This window comes from Hylobates moloch, unplaced genomic scaffold (assembly GCF_009828535.3).
Source record: "Hylobates moloch isolate HMO894 unplaced genomic scaffold, HMol_V3 SCAFFOLD_16, whole genome shotgun sequence".
Lineage (NCBI taxonomy): Eukaryota > Metazoa > Chordata > Mammalia > Primates > Hylobatidae > Hylobates > Hylobates moloch.
This window is the reverse complement of record NW_026652291.1, coordinates 11,070,454-11,094,907: the sequence shown is the minus strand read 5'-3', so window position 1 is coordinate 11,094,907 and position 24,454 is coordinate 11,070,454. Positions and strand designations below refer to the sequence as shown.

Here is a 24,454-nt window from a genome sequence, read left to right as displayed (position 1 = left end):
TGGAAGGGACCCAATGGGAGGTAATTGAATCATAGAGCAGGTCTTTCTCGTGCTGTTCTTTTGATTGTGAATAAGTCTCACAAGATCTGATAGTTTTATAAAGAGGAGTTCCCCTGTGCAAGTTCTCTCTCTTTGCCTGCTGACATCCATGTAAGGTGTGACTTGCTCCTCCTTGCCTTCTGCCATGATTGTCAGGCTTCCCCAGCCACGTGAACTGTCAGTCCATGAAACCTCTTTTTTTTTTTTTGTAAATTGCCCAGTCTCTGATATGTCTTTATCAGCAGCATGAAAATGGTTGAAAACAACAATAAATCTTGGACTTCCATTTGCCTTTTTCACTTTGTTCACACATCATCATTGGGAAACTCCTGGAGAGGTGGTGCTGTGATTTGGAGTAGGACACGAGTGCTTCCAGATCCCTGCCATATTACAGTCTTAATGGCACACTGGTTTTTAACATATCCATGAATAAAGACAAAATATAAACCCTATTCTACAATGTTGAAAGATCCAGAAAAGAGATAACAACATATCTTACTACCAAAGATCATCTCACACAATAAGATACATATATATAAAATATGTATCTATATAATACATATATTATACGTATATAGAATTAGCTCACAATTTTGGAGGCTAACAAGTTCAAAATCTGCAGAGCTAATATCTCAATTTGAGTCTGACAGCCAGAAGCTATAGAACTAGGAAGAGCCATTGCTCCAGTCTGAAGGCTATTAGGCAGGAAAATTATCTCTCACGTGGGGGGAAGATCAGCCTTTTGTTCTATTCAGGTCTCCAGCTGGCTGGATGAGGCTGGCCTGTATTACAAGGGTAACCTGCTTCGCAAAGTCTACTAATTTAAAGACTGATGTCATCCAAAAACACCCTCACAGAAACACCTAAAATGGTGTTTAACCAAAGATCTGGGCACTTCATGGTTCAGTCAGGTGACACATGAAATTACTGTCACATGGGGTTAGTACAGCCGGCACAGCATTATAGATTGGGGTTTCTTTGCTCTATTAAGAAAATATCTGGTTTCTAACTATGACAGAGAAGCTAGTGTCAGATTAACCCTTCCTTAAGAAAATTATAAAAGACAAACACAATATAAAATTTAGATGGCTGAAGGTACTGGAGCACAATGAGGAGTGCTATAACTTAAGAATTGGGAGGAGATTCCAGAGAGAGGAGAACAGCACTGAGGTGAGGCTTACATTTGATGCTGCCTTTTTCCTCTAGGTCTTTTGCTGATTTTAAGTCTGAGGCATAAAGGTGAGCAGAAGACAGTCTCTTAGAGCAGGAGTCCCCAATCCCCCAGGCCATGGACTGGTACCATTTCGTGGCCTGTTAGGAACTGGTCCTCACAACAGGAGATGAGCTGTGGGCTAGCGAGCAAAGCTTCATCTGTGTTTACAGCAGCTCCCCACTGCTCACATTATGCCTAAGTTCCACCTCCTGTTATATCAGCAGTGGCATTAGATTCCCATGGGAGCGTGAACCCTATTGTGAACTGCACATGTGAAGGATCTAGGTTTTGTGCTCCTTATGAGAATCTAATGCCTGATGATCTGTCACTGTCTCCCATCGCCCCCGGATGGGACCGTCTAGTTATAGGAAAAGAAGCTCAGGGCTCCCAGTGGTACTACTGCATTATGGTGAGTTGTTTAATTATTTCATTATATATTAAAATGTAATAAGAGAAATAAAGTACACAATTAATGTAATGTACTTGAATCATCCTGAAACTATTCCCTGCAGCACCGGTCTGTGGAAAGATTGTCTTTCATGAAACCAGTCCCTGGTGCCAAAAAGGTTGGGGACTGCTGGCTTAGAGCCTTTAATAGTGTCAATGGGCTGGAGAAACAAAAATTGGAGTTCAGAGTCAACAAGTAGTTTGGTTTCAAGGGATCAAGTTTCCAGATAAAAGAAAATCATGACGAAGCAGATACAATGTCCTGCATGCAATTTCCCTTCAAGGTGATTTTCTGCCTCATAAGTGATGCAGGTGTGGAACAAAATACCAAATAATCATGCAAAAGCCACCTGCTAGAAGAGCAGAGATTTTAGCAGCCTCACAGAACTAAAGAGACAAAAATTGGTATATAAACATGTTACCGGGGAGGAGCCCTCACAAATAGCCCAGGCTCTCAGTTGACATCTCCCAAAGACAACATTATAGGGGTAAGGCCCAAAAGAAATAAACCAGACCCCCAAAGGACTGAAATCCATCCTTGGCTGAATCAAAGTAGTCTTTTTATACTCTATCTGCCTGAGAAGAAAATAAAATCTCCTCTTGAGGAAGATAGTATTACCCAAAGCCATATAATTTTTGATACACACTTTGTGACATTCAGTGAAAATGACCAGGCATTCCAGGTAACAGAAAAACTGATTAAACACCAAGAGAAAAACATAGAATAGACTATAGAGATTCACAGGTTATCCAGATATTGGAGTTATCAAACACAGGGTTTAAAATAACCATGATCATTCTGTGTAATAAGATGGAAGAAAATATAAAGAATTTCAGGAACAAAAAATGCGTAAAAAGAATAAAATAAAAACCCTAGCACTAAAAATTAAAATAACTGAAATTAAGAATTTGATAGATTTATTTCAAAGCAGATCAAACATAGCAGGAAAGACTAGAAGTATAAGATAGGCATGTAGAAAACATCCAGATTACACACGGAAAGAAAAAACAATAGAAAATGCAGAAAAGAGTGAAGGAGACATGGCACATGACGAAGACATCTGATATATGTTTGATTGTCCCAGAGAAAGAAGAGAAGATGGAATAGAAGCAATTTTTAAAGAGATAAAATCTATTTTCCAAAACAGACATCAAGTCACATACTCAAGAAGGTGTATGAACCCTAACATTAATTAGAATTAATCAAGATTAAGATGAATTAGGATTAATACATGGAAAACTATACCTAGGAATATCATTTGAAAACAATTGAAAGACAAAACCAAAGAGAAAAATGTTAAAGCAGCCAAAAGGAAAAGTGGATTACTTGCAAAGAATAATAATAGTAATTATGGATAACTTTTTAACTCAGACAATGAAAGTCAAAACGGGTGACATCTTTATAACACTGAAAGAGAATATCTGGCTATCTATAATTGTGTGCCCAGTGAAAATATCCTTCAAGCATGAAGGCAGAACAAAGATGTTTTCAGATGGGTTAGGAAAACAGAGACACTCCAAATACTTTGTGAAATAAAAAGTTTTAATGTAGGACTTGAGGCTTATATAAGTGTGGGAAGAGAAGGGGTGGAGCAGCTGGAGAAACAGTCACCAGCCACTGTAGCCGGAATGGGTGGAGTGGGCAGGATAACAAACAAACATTGAAAGAAAAACAAAACAACATAAGCAAATAAAATACTTCTATAAAACAAAGCTGGAGGACTTGACATAATATCAAGACTTATAAAGCTAGGTTGAATAAGACAGTGTAGTATTGACACAAGGAAAGACAAATAATTCAATAGAATTGTAAATGACAGTCTAGAAACAGACCCACCCATACATAGAAAACTTTAAAGGTCTCAGCTCTGTTCATGGCTAGAATAAAGGGAATAGAAATTTTATGAATATTTTCATGGTCTCTGTGAAACACATGGATCCTTGAGGTGGACTGACAGACACCAGTGTCCCCAGTGATATTTTCGTTACTTGGACCTGTGTGTTCATATAGGCTGTAACTGGCCAAGGCATTAGTCCCAACATTGAAAGCCACTTACCTCCATTCCAGGGTCAAAATAAGTATACCTGGGACTCTATGGCATTACAAAGATAGTTCAATTCCACCACAGAGAGCATTGCAAGACCTCTGAAAATATAAATTTTAGATGGCTGTTGACTTATCTTGAAAATGGTCCATTCTTCTAGGTGGTTAAAAGGTTGGTTTGAAGTGTAAATACATCTGAAATGTACGCTCAGGGAGACTCTTACCTAATTCACAGATGATTGAAGGAGTTATCTTAGGGAGGAAAAGGAGAAGCAACCCAGTGAACACTCTCTAACGATGATGCTTTTCTAGAGAAAATCACATGGCTCTCCTTCACGTGGGCCTCTGCAATTTCAGCCTGGATCCCTGGGCCAGCATTCCCCCACTTAGTGCCACAGTGTCATAGCTAATGTTCCTGCAGCAAGAATGGTTCTGTTTTGCAGATGTCACCTTTAGTGCCCAGATAAAGCCCCTGAGGCCTCTCCATCAACACATTTGGGTTTTGATGTGCTGCCTTCATAGTTTCGCTAGGGGGTAGTTATGTGGCCAGTGACCACTGGGGGGTTTTGGCATTACCTGGTACGGAGCTCTGCTCTGTGGGAGGAAAGAGCACCCTTGACGGTTGGAGGAGCCAAAAGATGGGGCCAGAAGGAAGCTTCATTGAGCACCTAGTGGATATCAAGTGCTTAATGTTTCACATTTATGTATTCATTTGATTTCTACAATTCTGTAAAGCAAGGTTTACGTGTTCCATTTTGCAGAAGAACTTGAGGCACAGAGGGGTTGAGCAATGGGTCCAAGGTTGTCCAGCCAGCTGAAGGGTGTAAGATGTCACCAGAGTCCAGGGAGCCTGCCTCAACTGGCTTTCCAAGGAGAAGGGAAGGGAAGAGGCCAAAGAGAGAGAGAGAGTGCTTCTACACAGCTTGGAGTAGAGCGGGTTCTCTCCCACTAAGTTATCTCCCAAAACTTAGTGCACGTTTATATCATGTCCTTCACCAGGCTGCTTTCTTTCCTGCCTCTGAGTCTTTGTCATGGAATTCTGCCATGTCACGCAACTTCCCCTCACAGCATTAAGCTAGAAAAGGTTTTTTTACTTATCCTATGCCAGTCTCAGTACTAGAACACAGAAATAAACAACAAAGGTCACATCTTTTTCCTCAGTCAGTGCTTCTTAAACCACCAACTTTCCACTCATCCTTCTGGGTCTTTCCCTAGAAAGTCTTCCCCAGATGCTACTGCTCATGTGGCTTCTTCCCTCTCCCACTTCCTATGACCCTGGGAGTTGGATCCTTGTGGTATGGCAGCCAGTGAGGCGTGGCTGAAGGGCTTTTGAGTTGTGCTCACAAAAGGAAGTGTGGTATAGAGGTGAAACATGTGGGCTATGGAGATGAACGGCTTGAGTTCAAATCCCGGCTCCGCATATGCTAGCACATTGTGCTTCAGTTTCCCCACCTGTAAGATGAAGATGTAGCAGTGCCTCCCTCTCATGACTGTTGGAAATAGAAAGTTTATTGGCATCTGTCAACTGCTTATAATGGTATCTAACATGCAGTGAACACAAGACATGTCTCAACAGTGTATTCCCTAGGCAGCACTGGGTACAGAAGATGGAAGCCTTGAAAGGTTGGTCCATACCTCCATGAGAGTTAATGAGTATCTTTAGACCACTGACTACTTTGGTCTCAATCAAGTGCCCCTTTCTTAGAAGAGATGACAGGGAGGGATCTTTCAGTTGCAGTTTTCTTTAATCAAGAAGGATGAATGTGGATACATTGCAGCCTTGGGCTTAAATCCAGCTTTGCCACTGAGCAATCCACTTTGTCACCATCAGGGGCCAGCTGCCCCTTCATGTACACTGTAGGGACTTTCCCGGGCATATTCTTGACCACAGAGACCTTGTCCTTGCTGTTGTCATACAGTGCATATTTTACTTACTTGTTTTGTTTACTGCTGGGTTTCCTCTGCTAGAATGTAAGCCCCATGTAGGCAGGACATATCATCTGTTTTGTTCACTGCTGCATTCCCAATGCCTGGCATAAGAGGTGTTCACTAAGTCTGCGTTGAAGCAGTGGATGCATGTGCTCTGATAGCCCTGCATGCAGCATGGTCAGTGGTCAAGTGGACCTCATGGTGCCATCCTGGCTGGGCCCTACCCTGGCCACACCCTACTCCTTCTTATCTATGCCCAATTGACAGATGACTTCCCCGTCACTACTTTGTCCACATCCACATCTGCCCACAGGCCTACAGCTACTCTCCACTGTCTAAAGACCACACTCACACTCACTCCACGGGGACCCAAAGCCTCCAGCCTTTTATCTCTGAACACCTCTCTAGCACTACCTTCCACCATGACCCTACCTGAACTTTCTATGGCTGCAAAGCTGGTTTTCTCTCATTTTATTGGGACATACCTTTTCCTCTCTTTACCCATTGCTTTTGCCGATCGCATCTCTCCCCTGCCCTCTCCCAGACTGTCCTACCCTTTTCTTTTTATTTAAAGCTTACCTAGTCTTCAGGATCTGAGCCTCACCTCCTTGGAGTAGGGTCAGGGGTTTCTACCACTGTAGCACTTTCTGGGATGGCTCCTTCCTAGACACACACTACCTATATCCTACCCCCCTGCGTGTCTGGGCATGGAGTTCATTGCAGTGATGGATATTGTCATCCAAGTGGTACACACATGCAGCTGGGCATCTCTTTCTGCTTCCCCACTACTTTCAAATGAATGCCTCTTGGAGGGGCACACATGGGAGAGTAGGCCTTTCGATCTCTAATGGAGGCTCCATGGCAATTGAATATGGCCCCCAATTCACCCCGCTGACCCTGCCCTATGTCCATCATCCCTCCCAGCCATGTTTGCCTTCCTGCTTTCTTTGGTCTTCGTGTCACCCTGGGCTTTTACACACTGTTCTTGCTGCTTGAACTTGACCTCCCTCCAGGTTGACCCATGATTACGCCGGCCCACCTGCACATCTGCTTTTCTACATGGGCTGTAATTTGGAGCCCTGACACAGGTCCAACCTCCTCTTGAGGGGATCTAGTCCCTGATGTCTGGGCAATGACATTTTAGGACAACATCTCTTGTCTGTACAGCCCATATCTGCCACTGTGAAGGGAAAGACTGGCTTACTCCTGCTGATGCCCTCTGTGTTTTTCACTATGACCCTTACCCAAAGGACGCTCAGCAAATATCTACAATGGTGGCAGCAGCTGTGGACATCTCCTGGGAGGCTATAACGTGAGGGTCCTTCTCATTTTCAACTTTCTAAGCACAGCTAACACCAGATTTGGGACAATTGTGAGTGAGTGGCTAGAAGCTGGCCCTCCCTTGTAAGGATTGCTCCTTAGTGTTCACAGAACCCAAGGTCAACTTTATTAGAATCTTGGCACACTGATTAACTGAACCACATAGCAGCCCCGGGATGCAGGCTGGTTCTGGCCTATCTGTTTGGTCCAGGGTGAGATAAGATAACTCCTGGCCTCCCACCACGGTTACCCTGCAACTGGGTTGACAACTTTTCCCAGGAAGAGTAAGCTCTGGGTGGTCACCTCCCAAAGGAGCAAGAGGAAAGGCCTGTTGAAGTGGGCATGTGGGCCCGAAGTGGTGTTCAGAGATGGGGGCTGGGAGAGGAGGCCTGAAGCAGCCCCGGCCTCTGTCCCCTTCTCACTCATGTCCACCATCGCCTTGTGTGACACCTAGAGGACAAGAGGGGACAAAGACAGCATCAATTAGGGGGCCTTCAAGGGGAAGACACTGTATTCCTGCCATGAAGAATAGAAGGGACCTAAGGAAGGGGAGATAGAGAAGGAAAAGCCCATGAAGAGATGCCTTAAAGACTGTGGTATTAAATAGTCTACATAGGACAAAGAACAGGGAACTTGACTTTTAAATGTCCCACATGCCAAAGGAGAAACCTCCTCCCTACCCCCACCTGCCCACACACATCCGTATTCACCACTTTACCTTGGAGATGGTTTTGTTGAGCTGCCCAGTGACTCCTGAGAAGTCAGCTTCTAAGTTGAGTATGTTGGTGAGACCAATTTGGGGAAGTAAGTCTTCCAGGTTATATGTTCCAGAAATTGAAAACCTTGGCAAGTGCAAATCCAATAGACTGGAGAGAGAAACAGACAGAGAAATGGTGCTCCCTTGTTAATATGTGCCACTCTTGCTCTGTCTGTTGGCAGCCTGAGCCGTGGGAGAGAGGCATTTCCCAGCGTGAGAGGCAACCAGTCTTCCCATGACACTGTTCACTATGGTGGACCGTTCCACTACCCATACCCACAGCTCCCTTCTCTTTGGACCTCCTGGAATATCTTGCGGCTGGATCTGAGAGGACTCCAGGCACAGCTACATGTCTTTGTCATCTTCATCACATTTATAGAGGGCTTTCTAGGTGTCAGATATTGGCTATGTTTTTTCAAGGCTGAACTGATGGAATCTACATCATGACCACATAAGGTAAATACTGTCAACATCTTCCCACTTCCATATCTGATGCATCAGCAAGTTCTGTTGGCTCAGCTTCTGAACTAGGTCCTAAATCCACTTCCTGGCATCCCCTAATACAAGCAGCCATTTTCTCTCACCCATCTCCACTTCAGGTTCCTCATGTGTTAAATGGCATGGTGATGCCCCCTCCTTGGGGCTGTTGTGAGGATCTGATGGGAGATCATGTGTGTTGGGCATAGGGCACAAACGAACTCCTGCTCCTGCATTTGGGGCATCTTTGCCATCTGATTGCCACATTTCCCTGGGTTAAGTTCAGAAATTTCTTTGGATCCACAGCAAATCTGCCCTTTCTCTCTGGGGTTATTCTTCTTTTTAATTATGGTTTGACAGCTACCCAGGCACCTGAAAGCATGACTAGTTCATAACCAACTTGAACACTTCTGCCTCAGAAAATCGAATTCAGGTTGGAGAATTGTGGCTGGTTTGACTCCTGGGCAATATGAGGGTCTGGATGCCTAGTTGAAGTAGGAGGACATCTAGGGCTACTTGACAAGTTTCCCATAGGCAGCACTTGGGTGGGAAGCAAGCCCCGCGCCAGTGGGCTGTGGGGTGGAGTAGAGTTTAGTGGGGCAGGGGTCTGACAGAGAGCCCAAAACGCAGTGGGTGTTCAACAACTGTGAATGAATACATACAAGAATGGTGTGCCAGGAAGTGCAGTTCCCCTTGGCAAGCTAACCTGCCTCACATCTGAATGGGTGAAACATGGCAGAGTCTGAAGTTCTTATATCTAAAAGCCCATAAAAATGGATACTAAAATATTGTAACTCTCTGGCACAAGGAATATCTGAGATTTAGAGGAGTAACTTGGGTCAGTTTTGCTTTTAGAATGTCAAAGTGGGAAGAAGTCAAACCAAACCCTCCCTGAGGGAAAATCTACTGGTCTAGAAGAGTCTATGGCACTCCCTTCTGTGATGGGGGCAAGGAGAAGGCTCACCCCAAAGGAGCCAGGGACTATGGGGCTGAAATTAGCAACTGACTAGAGCCATGGAGCTTCATGGACAACAGGAATAATCCCTTAAATCCTGGCCTCTCTCCTTGGCCTGTGCCTCTTATTTGGTGCTTTAATCTCTGCCCAAACACAAAATGCCTTCTTTATCCTTGGTAACTCAGTGTGAATGGGATGCTGAGAGAAGCCACCTTTGGGTATGTGGGGTGGCTGGTGCCTACCAGGTTGTGGTGGATTCAAGATGATGATCAAAAGGTGGCATCTATGCACCCTCCCCTTGAATCTGGGTGGGCTCTGTACCACCCAGCCATTGGCTCTCCACCCACCCATTGGCTCTGCCACCAATACAATGTGGCAGAAGTGCCACTGTGCTGATTTCCGGGCCTAGGCCTTACCAGAGTGGTAGCTTTCATTTGCTGCCTTTGAAATATTCTGTCTTGGAGACCCTAGCTGCCATATACCAGTATTAACTATGCCGAGCTACTGAACCTGAGCTAGCCTCATGGGGACACTACATGCAGAGAGAGATGCCTCCTAGCCTTAGTCTCTTCCAGCCAGCCCAGCACAGGCACCAGACACATAAGTAAAGAGAGTTCAGTGGCTTCAGCTCCAGCTACCATTTACCCCAACACATGAAAACTGCCCTGCTGAGCCCAGTTAACCCATAGAACCAAGGAAGTGATTGTCTTAAGTCATTCAGTTTTGGGGTGGTTTGTTATGCAGCAAGCAGTAAGTAGAACTCAGTACCAGATTTCATTTCAGAGTACCCCATAAAAGAAGATGCACCCCCAAGAAGGTATTAGCTGGTGAAGGGGGTCTAGGGAAACTAGAAAAAGCTGAAGTTGCTGTGATAAAACTACAAACCAAAAAGCAAGTGAGATGGGAAATAGTTTAGAGATCACATAAAACAGGAACTTTAATGTTTACAATGTTCTTATTATTTAATTTTTTAAACATATTTTAATTAAAATAGAAGCACCTTTTAACAATATAATGATAATAATAATTTTTTATTAGAGATAGGATTCAGCTTTGTTGCCCAGACTGGAGTGCAGTGGCACAATCATAGCTCACTGTAACCTCAAATTCCTGGGCTCAGGTGATCCTCTTTCCTCATCCTCCTGGGTAATTGGGACTATAGGCATGCACCATCATGCCCAGCTATATATGTTTTTTTCGTTTTGTATAGAGGCAGGGTCTTGCTATGTTGCCCAAGCTAGTCTCAAACTCCTGGCCTCAAGTAATCCTCTCACCTTGGCCTCCCAAAGCACTGGGATGGTAGGTCTGAGCTGCTGCTCCCGGCCATAATTATTTCTCACTGTCTTTGATCTGATTTTTTTGCTGCACGTAACCACCTTCTGGTAGTGAATTGTTACGGGAGGGTGGGGTGGGGAGAGAGGAAAGCAAGAGGAAAGGAGATGGGGACCAGACAGACACCAGGAAAGTATAATAACACTCAATGCCTGGTGAGCACTTCTTATGCTCCACGTATCAGTCTAAGTTCTATGTTCTCTATGGGTAGAAACTCAGTGAATCTACTGAGCAACCCAGTGAGGCAGGTATCATGTTCTTAGTTTTACAGTAGAGGCCCAAAAAAGGTGAGAAAATTGCCAAGAGCACACAGTTAGTAAAGGACAAGATGGTGAGCCTAATTGAGATGTTGGGCTTTTGCAGCTGGAGTTGATCAAGACCTGCTGGGGTTCTTGAGCAAGGTCAGCCAGCATCCTTCTGCTGTGACACTTACCTGGGCAGGAGCAATTGGCCCCATTTTCTCAGGGTCTCTGGCTGCAGAGCGGCCTCCACCTGCTTCATTTTCCCCGGGTCAGGGAGGACCAGCAGCGCCAGGGCATTTCCTCTATATTCTATCTGGAGGACAGTGCAAGCCAACTCCTGGTCATAGAGGAATCTGTGCATTTCCTTTTGGTGCATCATGGGGACCTGGAGAGCGGTCCTCTCATCCACAAAGAAACTTTCCTGCTTCTGGGTCTGGTAGCGACTGAAAGGGTGCTTCCACTTGGCTTAGGACACAAAACCCATAAGGCCATGAGAACTCTTTTCAAGAGGGAAACTCTGGGTAGACACACACAAAACCACACTTCCTCTTGGCTATGCAAGTATATGGCAAAAAAAAGCGGAATGGATACAGAGCCAGGAGACCAGAATTTAGGCCCGGCTCAGTCTCTAGGACAAGTCACCAGTGTTTGAGCACTAACAGCCTATAATTTTCTTCCATTTCAGAGGAATTTAGCTTCTAAGAAGCCAAAAGGTATTTTTCCATCTACTAAGCACCTCCATGTGTTAGACATTATCTCTTTAAATTGTCATAAAAATTAATAAGAAATAAGTATTTTTATTCCCATATCAGGGATGATCAAACTGAGTCTTTGTGAATTATGTAAACATACTAATTTGTAGAGCTGGGATGACTGACTGAGCAGCTCAGATTGTTTGCAAACACTGAATTAATCCTTCTCAACCAAACGCCTCTAGACAACAACCTTCTACAGAGACGCTCGAGAGCACCTTCCTTCACTCACCTACCCCAACTCCCTAATCTTCAAACTGAAAAAAGAAAAAGAATTCAATTAATAGAATGTCATGCATTAGGCAAAAGCCCATTAAGATGTAGTTAGAAATGCGGAATTTTGGGGTCATGGTTACATTCACACGTGTAGTATCTTCTCTCTTACTTCTTATAACTCTGTCCCCACAAACACCTCTTGCAAGCACTGGTCTTGATAACAGGAGAACTGGGTCATCCTGTCCTACATACCCACACCCAATCAATGATCAAGTATTGCTGATTCTACCTGCAAAACCACAACATTATTCAAGGCCACCATGCTACTTACTTTGCACCACTTTGAAAACCTCCCAACTTGTGTCTCCTCTCTCACCCTTTCTCCCTTCCAAACCACCTTCCAAATTGTAGCCAGTTTGATCTTCCTAAAACATATGTAATCTTATCACTTGACATTTAAAACTCTTTGGCAATTCTAAGGTTCCCTGAATAAAGTTGGGAGCCCTCAAAGTGGCCCTGTTTCCCTCTACATTGCAACTTTTGGCTTCTTCCTATTATTCTGCTATTGTGTTTGATGTTCTATCCCAACTAAATTTGTTTCAGTTCTTTGAAAATGCAATGGTATCTCTTTTCCCTGGACCTTTAGATATGCTGGTTTTTTTCAGCCTAAACCCTCTTTGCCCCACCTCTCCCAAGCTTCTTCACCTGAGTGGATACAACTCACTCTCATGTTTTAGCTTGGGTAGCTGTTTTTCCAGGAAGCTTCTCAAGTCTGGATGGGTGTCTCTTTTGGGAACTCTGTGGCACCCAATGCCTACACAAGGACAGCATGAGCAACCCACTGAGTTATTTTGCATCGTACTTATTTCCAACCCACATGGACTGTGGCTACGCAAGGGTGGGAAAGCTCTATCTTATTCTTAGATTTCCCGAGTGGTTAGCAAAGAACCTATTAGCTGGCTCTCTGCTGTAAGAGCATTTACTTGCAGAGGCAGTGGCAATAATTCTGTTTGAGCAAGCCTCACCTTTGAAGAAGATGTAATTGGCAAGAACCATGAGCGTGTCCTGGCTGAACTCCGGGAGGCAGTCCACGACTTGCCCGTATGTTTGCCTTCTCACATAGTCGTTAATCTGCCTCCTAGTTGTAACAGAATCTGTGAAGTTGGCAGAAAAAGCAAAAGCTCCATAAAGCTCCTTGATGCTGTCCAAATAGTGCTGCCGAGGCTTTAGTCGCTTGTCTAGGAACAGGGAGTTTCCTACTTTTAGTTCGAGTTTGGGGCTGGGCAGGGCAAGGGTGTGGAGGAGGCTCCGGAAGCCCTGGTGGATGTTGGCTTCGGGGGTTTCTGTGAGGTTGAATCCCAGGCCCTCCAGGATCAGAGCTGAGGTGTCGGCTTGGGCCCCAAGAGAGAGCAGGGCCAGGGTGGTGGAGGTGCTCACCGGCGAGAAGAAGATGTTTCCAGGGGTGTCTGCTGCCAGTTCTTTATACAAACGCAAAGCAAAATTGGTAATGGTAGGTGTGATTCTGTGGTAGGCGGGGGCTGGCTCTGAGAGCTGATTCCTTGGGGGTTGAGGCCCATGCAGACTTTTATCTCCATGGGCAGGAAGGGGCTGACAGTGGGCAGAGGCCAGGATCCCTGTTCCCAGCAGCCAAAGCAAAGCTGGACCCATCCTCTGAAAACAAGAGGGTGAACACGTCACTTTTCTCCACAAATAATGTCACGATTCTCTATTGCTCATACCACAAATCCCACCTTCACAATATGCCCCACAGGGCTGCCATGAGGGCCACTGAAGAAGACAAGGCTGTGGACAATTAAGATTCTGGACACTTTCCTCCAAGGCTTCAGTGAAGGTAGCAACCCTTTATTTGCTTTACATATAGTAGGTTTCTAATATTTTGTTGAGTAAAAGTCTCTGGACTATAAAACAATAGCAATAACAACAACAACGGCAACTCCTGGCCAGGCACGTTGGCTCACACCTATAATCTCAGCAGTTTGGGAGGCTGAGGTGGGAGGATCACTTGAGCCCAGGAGTCTGAGACCAGGCTGGGCAACATAGGGAGACCTCCCTCTACAAAAGTTTTTAAAAATTAGCTGGGTGTGGTGGCATGTGCCGGTAGTCCCAGTTACTCTGGAAGCTGAGGTGGGAGAATCGCTTGGGCCTGGGGGGTCGAGTCTGCAGTGAGCTGTGATTGCACCACTGCACTCCAGCCTGGACAACAGAGTGAGAACCTGTTTTAAAGACAACCACCACCACCACAACAAAACAACTTCCATAGTCTAGCCTCCCTCCCTCTATTCCTTCCTTCCTTCCTTCCTTCCTTCCTTCCTTCCTTCCTTCCTCCCTCCCTCCCTCCCTCCCTTCCTCCCTCCCTTTTCCTTCCTTCCTTCCTTCTTCCTTCCTTCCTTCCTTCCTTCCTTCCTTCCTTCCTTCCTTCCTTCCTCCCTCCCTCCCTCCCTCCCTTCCTCCCTCTCTCTCTTCCTTCTTTCCTTCCTTCCTTCCTTCCTTCCTTCCTTCCTTCCTTCTTTCCTTCTTTCCTTCCCTCCTTCCCTTTTCTTTCTTCTCTCCAGTCATTCTTTCTATCATTCATTAACTTTCAGGTATCTTCCTGGTCCAAGAGGTACGCTAGGTCCTCAGTATTTAGTGGGGAAAGACGTAAACAAAATTTCAGATTTCCTAGAGTTAAGGCTTTAATTGACACTAGCTTAGGTGACACTCAATAGCTACATATGTGATGACAAATTGAGAAGAACATGCTTGGAGCAAATGTTCTGGCCACGCTGCCAGTGATGTTAGGCCTCCCTCACATCCAGCGTGGCTACTGACTATGATCCTGCCCATTGTAAGGGAAAGGATGATGTGCAAAGCCTCGGTCAGGCCCCAAGAGAAAGAAGAGTGTCCTCCCCCTTTCCAGTCGTTCATTAGCTGGAGTGGCGATGTGAGGATTCGCTGTCTGGACGTGTGGATGAAGACAGCCCAGAAGTGGGTAGCAAAGTAGCAGGACAGATGGAGCCTAGAGGAGCAATGAGAGAGAGCAATTCTGTCTCCGTGTCTCTGTCCAGCCTCTGATATCTGGGATGCCTCTTGTCACATGCAGAGGCGGAAACCTCTATTTTTTTTATTGCTTCAGGGCTGTGGGGATGATATCTGTTATGGGTTGAATTGTACCTGCCCGAAATTCATATGCTGAAGTCTAGACACCTAGTATCTCCAGATATGATCTTGTTTGGAAATAGGGTCATCGGAGATGTAATCTGTTAAGATGAGGTCATTAGAGCAGGCTCCTAATCCAGTATGACTGATGTCCTTACAAGAAGGAGAAATTTGGACACAGACAACACACGGGGAGAATGCCATGTGAAGATGAAGGCAGGGATCAGGGTGATGCTTCTACAAGCCGAGGAAAGTGAAAGATGACCAGCAAACTAGGAGAGAGGCAAAGCTAGGAAAGGAGCCTGGAGCAGATTCTCCTTCACAGCCTCAGAAGGCACCAACCCGGCCAACCCCTTGATCTTGGACTTCTAACCTCCAGAACTGTGAGCCAAAAATTTCTGTTGTTTAAGCTGCCTGGCATGTAGTATTTATTAAGATAGCCCTTGCAAACTAATGTGATATCTCTTGTGCTTTATTTTAAGTTATAAAATGTGCCAGAAGAGCCTTTATTCCTCTTCCAGGGGATCAAAGTGGTACAGGAGCAGGAAGACCCCTTGTTTTAGGGCTGGTAATGCAGCCTGAGCTGGAGGGGAAACTGCAGTGCAAACAGTGTTGTCTCTACTCACCCTGCCCAATGTTCCATGCTCTCCTTTCCCTTTCAGTCTCATCCCCCCACCCACCCTACACACATCCTCAGGTTCTTGCAGAAGACTCATGACCACATTGCTACTGGGACCCTCCCAAACCTTGATGTCCTCAGTAAGGAAGGCAGCCTTCTCTTCTCCCTTTAAATCCAACTCTTCCACCGTTCCATTCATTGCACAGCAACTGTGCACTGCTGACCACCTCTATCACTCCTCATTAGTTTGTCCTGATAACATTTGTGTCTTAACTGGCACCTTTAATAATTTTTTGCCCAAACCAATGACTTCTGGATCAATTGCAAATGCTGTGACAGTGCAAGACAGATTGTATTTTTGCAAATGGTTTGTAGCCCCTGGTGCCCTAAGTAGCCTGCCAAACGACGAAGGCCAGGTGTCAGGAGGCACGAATGTGGTCTCATTATCTGCTATGTTGAAATGCATTTGCTGGTCAAAGTACTGTGGGCACGCCCCTGAGGCTATGTCCTCTCTTTCTCCAGCACAGTATGGGTTCACTTAATGACAGCCCCAGTGAGCTCCCAACGTGGATTCACTTAATGACAGCTTCCACACACTTCAGATTTTCTTTTGATCGAAAATTTGGAAGATGCAAATCAATGTAAAAATTGTCTACCCCTGGGTAAAATAAAGTGACTGTGATGAAACTATTTCTGGTTTCTTCTTTTTATCCCATTGAACTCAGCACCATTTTGTACCCCACTGCACCCCAAGGACTCCCTGACTTGCAAAGGACCTATTTCCCAAAGGGGATTGAATTGTAAATGAGGGGGCCTTGGAATCAAGGCTGTGCAGTAACTCACTGCCTGATACTGTGCAAAAGCAGCTGTCTGAAACTCAGTGTCTCCCTTTGCAAAATGCAAATGATATTGCCCACCTCCTGGGTGTGGGGCCATTTCAGGATTATATTACAGTCAATGTACAAAGCTCCAGGCACTCTGAAAGTACTCAATGGCAGTTTTTTTCCCTTTCTATCAAGCTTGGGGGTAATGATGCCCAATTCATTTCTTAATTCTTCTTCCAGAAAGATCCCCGAGGAAAATTAAGAACTACATTCATAAAATATAATATTCTCACTTATTAAGGGTTTATAAAGTGATAGGATATTACATGCATTGTAACACTGGCACCTGACAAAGGCAGGGGAGGGGTGTGTGTAAAGGAGATAGAGGTGACATTTTGGATCAGCTCAATGCCTGGTGGAGGGGTGCTGCTGGAGTTTAGTTGGGGAACAGCCGGGCTCCCGAAAGGTCTTGAATCACCCAGAACGGTCACATTCAATGAAGAGTGGTCCTGCCCAAATACCGGTAGTGCCCTTGTTGAGAAACACTTGCTTTGCCTTATGTAATTTAATCCTTATGAGAACCGCAAAGCACAGGGATTGTTAGCCCTACTGTACACAGGGGACGACTGATGCAGGGTTAGGACAAGCCACCTGGTGAGAGCGGGAGCAAGACCCCGATTCCAGATCAGAGCTCCTGAGCACCCTTTTCACAGGACAGCTTCTAGTAAGTTTGCTGCAGCATCATTGTCATTGTGCTTTGGATTGTATTGTTTCATTGTCTTATCTAACTGGCAGGAATATTTGGGGTTGTTCTCTCAAAATTCTTGAAGTTTTCCATAAAAGGTGATTGAAAACCTGAAGCCTCTCCTTTAAGACTCAGAGGGAGTACATGGTTGCATTTCTTCTTCAGGGACTTACTTCTCCCATCCTTACCACCAAAGCCGGGAACACACACACACACACACACACACACAGAGCGAGAGAGAGAGAGAGAGAGAGAGAGAAAGCAGTGAGGCAGTTGCTGCCCCTGCCCTCATTTTGGGCACAGGCAAAGTACTTACAGAGTAAAGGCACTGAGCAGGGTCCCGGGTCTTCAGCACTGCATCAACTCTACCCACAGGAAAATGGTGTTTGAAGATCGCAGCAACCTGGTCAATATTTGTCAGGTCAATTCTGGGAACTGGTATGAAGACAATGCACAGCAAACAGGAAGGGCTCTTTTTTTCCAAAGTATCTGCCCTGACTGCCTGTCCCACAAACAAATGGTGGATTGTGACTTAAGCCCAGGCTGGGTTTGAGAATATTCTGATGCTGGCAGCAGGTGGTGGTGTGGTCGCGGCTGATGCCTGTGTCTGTGGTTGTATGATCCAGGCTGTATTCTTTTTTTTCTAACTTTTTTATTTCCATAGGTTTTGGGGGTACAGGAGGTGTTTGGTTACATGAGTAAGTTCTTTAGTGGTGATTTGTGAGATTTTGGTGCACCCATCACCCAGGCAGTATACACTGAACCCAATAGGTAGTCTTTTTTTTTTTTTTTTTGAGAGAGAGTCTCGCTCTGTCGCCCAGGCTGGAGTGCAGTGGTGCAATCTCGGCTCACTGCAAGCTCCGCCTCCCGGGTTCACGCCATTCTCCTGCCTCGCCTCCGAGTAGCTGGGACTACAGGCGCCCGCCACCACGCCCGGCTAATTTTTTGTATTTTTAATAGAGACGGGGTTTCACCGTGGTCTCGATCTCCTGACCTCGTGATCCGCCCGCCTCGGCCTCCCAAAGTGCTGGGATTACAAGCGTGAGCCACCGCGCCCGGCCAATATGTAGTCTTTTATCCCTTACCGCCTTCCCACCCTGTCTCCCGAGTCCCCGAAGTCCATTGTATCATTCTTATGTCTTCCAATCCTTATAGCTTAGCTCCAATTATGAGTGAGAACCTACGATGTTTGGTTTCCATTCCTGAGTTACTTCACTTAGAATAATAGCCTGAAGTTCCACCCAGGCTGCTGTGAATGCAATTAATTCGTCTCTTTTTATGGCTGAGTAGTATTACATTGCATATATATACACCACAGTTTTTTTATCCACCCATTGATTGATTAGGTATTTGGGTTGGTTCCACAATCTTGCAATTGCAAATTGTGCTGCTATAAACTTGTGTGTGCAAGTATCTTTTTCCTAAAATAACTTCTTTTCCTCTGGGTAGATACCCAGTACTGGGATTGCTGGATGAAATGGTAGTTCTACTTTTAGTTCTTTAAGGAATCTCCACAGTTTTTCATAGGGGTTGTGCTAGTTTACGCTCCCACCAGCAGTGCAGAAATGTTCCCTTTTCACCACATCCACGCCAACGTCTATTATTTTTTGATTATGGCCGTTCTTGCAGGAGTAAGGTGATATCACACTGCGGGTTTGATTTGCATTTCCCGATCATTAGTAATGTTGAGCATTTTTTCTTATATTTGTTGGCCATTTGTATATCTTGAGAACTGTCTATTCATATCTTTAGCCCACTTTTTGATGGGATTGTTTGTTTTTTCTTGCTAATTTGTTGGAATACCTCTGGATATTAGTCCTTTGTCAGATGTATAGATTGTGAAGATTTTCTCCCACTGTGTGGATTGTCTGATTACATTGCTGACTGTTCCTTTTGCTGTGCAAAAGCTCTAAAGAGCTTAATTAAGTCCCACCTGTTTACCTTTGTTTTTATTCCATTTGCTTTTGAGTTCTTGGTCATGAAATCCTTGCCTAAGCCAATGTCTAGAAGAGTTTTTCCAATGTTATCTTCTAGAATTTTTATAGTTTCAGGTCTTAGATTTAAGTCCTTGATCTATCTTGAGTTGGTTTTTGTATAAGGTGAGAGATGAGAATCCAGTTTCATTCTCCTACATGTGGCTTCCCAATTATCTCAGCACCATTTGTTGAATGGATTGTCTTTTCCCGACTTTGTGTTTTTGTTTGCTTTGTCTACGATCACTTGACTGTAAGTATTTGGGTTTATTTCTAGGTTCTCTATTCTGTTCCACTGGTCTATGTGCCTATTTTTATACCAGTACCATGCTGTTTTGGTGACTATGGCCTTATAGTATAGTATGAAGTTAGGTAATGTGATGCCTCATTTTAGTCTGGCTTTGGCTATGCAGGCTGTTTTTTGGTTCCATATGAATTTTAGTATTTTTTTCCAGTTCTGTGAAGAATGATGGTGCGATTTTGATGGGAATTGGCTCTGAATTTGTAGATTGCTTTTTGTGGTATGGTCATTTTCACAATATTGATTCTACCCATCTATGAGCATGGGATGTGTTTCTATTTATTTGTGTCATCTATGAGTTTTTCAGCAGTGTTTTGTAGTTTTCTTTGTAGAGATCTTTAACCTCCTTTGTTAGGTATATTCCTAAATATTTTACTTTTTTTGCAGCTATTGTAAAAGAGGTTGATTTCTTGATTTGATCCCCAGCTTGGTCACTGTTGTTGTATAGCAGACTTATTGATTTGTGTACATTAATTTTGTATCCTGAAACTTTGCTGAATTAATTTATCAGTTCTAGGAGATTTTTGGAGGAGTCTTTAGGGTTTTCTAGGTATACAATCATATCATCAATAAACAGTGAGAGTTTGAATTCCTCTTTACTGATTTGGATGCCCTTTATTTCTTTCTCTTGTCTGATTGCTCCTGCGAGGACTTCCAGTACTATGTTGAATAGAAGTGGTGAGAGTGGGCATCCTTGTCTTGTTCCAGTTCTCAGAGGGAATGCTTTCAACTTTTACCCATTCAGTATTGTGCTGGCTGTGGGTTTGTCATAGATGGTTTTTACTACATTAAGGTGTGTCCCTTATATGCCGATTTTGCTGAGGGTTTTAATCATAAAGCGATGCTGGATTTTGTCAAATGCTTTTTCTGCATCTATTGGTGATCATGTGATTTTTGTTTTTAACTCTGTTTATGTGGTGTATTACATTTATTGGCAACCATCCTTGCATGCCTGGTTTGAAACCCACTTGATCATTGGATTATCTTTTTAATACGTTGTTGGATTCAGTTAGCTAGCATTTTGTTAAGGATTTTTTTCATCTATGTTCACCAGGGATATTGGTCTGTAGTTTTGTTGTTGTTGTTGTTGTTATGTCCTTTCCTGGTTTTGGTATTAGGGTGATACTGGCTTAATAGAATGATTTAGTGAGGATTCCCTCTTTCTCTATCTTGTTGAATAGTATCAATAGGATTGGTACCAATTTTTCTTTAAATGTCTGGTAGAATTCAGCTGTGAATCCATCTGGTCTTGGACATTTTTTTTGTTGGTAATTTTTAAAATTACCGTTTCAATCTCACTGCTTGTTATTGGTCTGTTCAGGGTATCTAATCCTTCCTGATTTAAGCTAGGAGGATTGGATCTTTCCAGGAAATTATCCATCTCCTCTAGGTTTTCTAGTTTATGCACATAAAGGTGTTAATAGTAGCCTTGAATGATCTTTTGTATCTCTGTGGTGTCAGTTTTAATATCTTTCATTTCATTTCTAATTGAGCTTATTTGGATTTTCTCTCTTCTTGGTTAATCTTGCTAATGGTCTATTATTTTTATTTATTTTTTCCAAGAACCAACTTTTTGTTTCATTTATCTTTTGTTATTTTGTTGTTGTTGTTTCAATTTCATTCAGTTCTGCTCCAATCTTTGTTATTTCCTTTTTTTCTGCTGGGTTTTGGTTTGGTTTGTTCTTGTTTCCCTAGTTCCTTGAGGTGTGATCTTAGATTATTGGTGCTCTTTCAGAGTTTTTGATGTAGGCATTTAGGGCTATGAACTTTCCTCTTAGCACTGCCTTTGCTGTATCCCAGAGGTTTTGATAGGTTGCGTTACTATTATAGTTCAGTTCAAAGAACGTTTACATTTCCATCTTGATTTCATTGTTGACCCAGTGATCCTTCAGGAGCAGGTCATTTTGTTTTCATGTGTTTGCATGATTTTGAAGGTTCCTTTTAGAGTTGATTTCCAGTTTTATTCCACTGTGGTTTGAGAAACTAATTGATATAATTTCAATTTTCTTAAATGTATTGAGACTTGTTTTGTGGCCTATCATATGGTTTATCTTGGAGAACGTTCCATGTGCTGATGCATAGAATGTATATTCTGTGGTTATTAGGTAGAATGTTCTGTAAACATCTGTTAAGTCCATTTGTTCCAGGATATATTTTAAATTCATTGTTTCTTTGTTGACTTTCTGTCTTGTTGACCTGTGTAGTGATGTCAGTGGAATATTGAAGTCCCTCATTATTATTGTGTTGCTGTCTACCTCATTTCTTAAATCTAGTAGTAATTGTTTTATAAATTTGGGAGCTCCAGTTTTGGGTGCATATGTATTTAAGACTGTAATATTTTTGTGTTGGACAAGGCCTTTTATCATTATGTAATGTCCCTCTTTATCTTTTTTAACTGCTGTTGCTTTAAAGTTTGTTTTGTCTGATATAAGTATAGCCACTTCTGTTTGCTTTTAGTGTCTATTTGCATAGAATGTCTATTTCCACCCCTTTACCTTACATTTATGTGAGTCCTTGTGTGCTAGGTGAATCTCTTGAAGGCAGCAGATACTTGGTTGGTGAATTCTTATCCATTCTGGTATTCTGCATCTTTTAAGTGGAGCATTTAGGCCATTTCCATTCAACATTAGTATTGAGATGTGAGGTAGTATTCCATTCATCATGCTATTTGTTGCCTGTATACCTTGCTTTATTAATTGTATTTTTGTTTTATAGGTCCTGTAGGATTTATGCTTTAAAGAGCGTCTGTTTTTATGTGTTTCCAGGATTTGTTTCAAGATTTAGAGCTCCTTTTAGCAGTTCTTGTAGTGCTGGCTTGGTAGTGGTGAATTCTCTCAGCATTAGTTTGTCTGAAAAAGACTGTATCTTTCCTTCATGTATGAAGCTTAGTTTCACTGGATACAAAATTCTTAGCTGATAATTGTTTTGTTTAAGGAGGTTGAAGACAGAGCCCCAATCCATTCTAGTCTGTAGGGTTTCTGCTGAGAAATCTGTTGTTAATCTGATAGGTTTTCCTGTATATGTTACCTGATGCTTTTGCCTCACAGCTCTTAAGATTCTTTCCTTCATCTTGGCTTTAGATAACCTGATGACAGTGTGCCTAGGTGATGATCTTTTTGTGATGAATTTCCCAGGTGTTCTTTGAGCATCTTGTATTTGGATGTCTAGGTCTCTAGCAAGACCAGGGAACTTTTCCGCAATTATTCCCCCAAATATGTTTTCCAAACTTTTAGATTTCTCTTCTTCCTCAGGAATGTCAATTATTCTTAGGTTTTGTCCCTTAACATAATCTCAAACTTCTTAGAGGCTTTGTTCTTTTTTTCTTATTCTTTTTTCTTTGTCTTTGTTGGATTGGGTTCCTTGGAAAACTTTGTCTTTGAGCTCTGAAGTTCTTTCTTCTGCTTTTTTGATTCTATTCCTGAAACTTTCCAGAACATTTTGCATTTCTCTCAGTGCTCTCCTTTATTTCCTAAAGGGTTGATTGTTTTTTATTTATGCTATTCCTTCACTGAAGATTTCTCCCCTCATTTCTTATGTATTTTTAAAAATTTCCTTTAACTGGACTTCACCTTTCTCTGGTGGCTCCTTGATTAGCTTAATAACTGACCTTCTGAATTCTTTTTCAGGTAAATCAGGGATTTCTTTTTTGTTTGATGGTGAGCTAGTGTGATTTTTTGAGGGTGTTAAAGAATCTTGTTTTGTCATGTTACCAGCATTGTTTCTCTGGTTCCTTCTCATTTAGATAATCTATGTCAGAGGGAAGATCTAGGGCTCAAGGCTGCTGTTCAGATTCTTTTGTCCCATGGGATGCTCCCTTGATGTAGTACTCTCCCCCTTTTCCTAGGGACTTGGCTTCCTGAGAGCCAAGCTGTGGTGATTGTTATCTGGATCTAGTCACCCAGCAGGTCTACCAGGCTCTGGGCTGGTACTGGGGATTGTCTGCATAGAGTCCTGTGGTGTGACCCATCTGCAGGTCTCTCAGCCATGGATACCAGCACCTGCTCTGGTGGAGATGGCAGGGGGGTAAAATGGATTCTGTGAAGATCCTTTGTTTTTGTTGTTTAATACACTATTTTTGTGCTGGTTGGCCTCCTGCCAGAAGGTGACACTTTTGAGACAGCATCAGCTGTGGTAGTATAGGGAGAACCAGGCTGTGGGTAGGGCCCTAGAATTCCCAAGAGTATATGCCCTTTGTCTTCAGCTACCAGAATGGGTAGGGAAGGACCACTGGGGGAAGGGGGCAGGGCTATGTGTGTCTGAGCTCAGATTGTCCTTGGGCAGGGCTTGCTGTGGCTGCTGTGGGGAATGGGGGTGTGGTTCCCAGGTCAATGTAGCTGTTCCCAGGAGAATTATGGCTGCCTCTGCTGTGTCATGCAGGTTGTCAGGGAAGTGGGGGAAAGCCGGCAGTTACAGGCCTCACCCAGCTCCCATACAACCCAAAAGACCAGTCTCACTCCCACTATGTCCCCCCAGACAGCACCAAGTTTGTTTATAGGCAGTGGGCAGGAAGGGCTGAGAACTTGCCCCAGGCTACCAGCCTCCCACTTGTGAGAACAAGTAGGGCTTTCACGCCTATCGGCCTGTGGAGTCTGCACACCAGATTCAGGCCCTCCCTTGAGTTCTGGCCAGGAGACATACTGTTCAGTTGGAATTGTTACAAAGTCCACTTGGGGGTTTCCTTCTCCCTGTGGTCTTTTCCCAGTATTTCTGGCAGCCCTCCCCAAGAACACCCATGAGTCAAGTCTGAAATAGCTTTCCGAGGGTGGAAAACCCACAGGGCTTTTCCTGCTGCTTCCTCTACCCCTATATTTTGCTTGGCTCTCTAAATTGACTCGGCTCCAGATAAGGTCAGATCCTTCTGCCATGATCTAGACCTTCAGGCGCCCCAGTGAGGGTGTGTGTTCAGTAACAGACAATCCCCCTTTCCCACTTTCACAGCTTGGACACTCACAATATTTGGACTGTCTCTTGGGTTCTGCAGGAGCAACCTGCTTCCTTCAGAAGGTCTGTGGGTTCTCTCGACTTTCCTGGTTTATTCCTGCATTAGTTCTGAAACAAAGGTTCAAGATGCGAGTCTTGAACCTTTGAAATTTTTTTCAAAGATCCACACAGT

General features: G+C 43.7%; 1 protein-coding gene across 1 annotated transcript; it reads right to left on the bottom strand.

Annotated features, from left to right (window-relative positions):
* Positions 1-7,096: 7,096 nt before the first annotated feature.
* Positions 7,097-17,455, bottom strand: SERPINA11 (serpin family A member 11). Its single transcript, XM_032134692.2, has 5 exons — positions 17,384-17,455; positions 12,749-13,394; positions 10,947-11,220; positions 7,711-7,858; positions 7,097-7,442 (listed from the first exon to the last, which is right to left on the bottom strand). The coding sequence occupies exons 2-5, from the start codon at positions 13,389-13,391 to the stop codon at positions 7,239-7,241; spliced, it is 1,269 nt and encodes a 422-aa protein (XP_031990583.1). The 5' UTR covers positions 13,392-13,394; positions 17,384-17,455; the 3' UTR covers positions 7,097-7,238.
* Between the last annotated feature and the right edge of the window lie 6,999 nt (positions 17,456-24,454).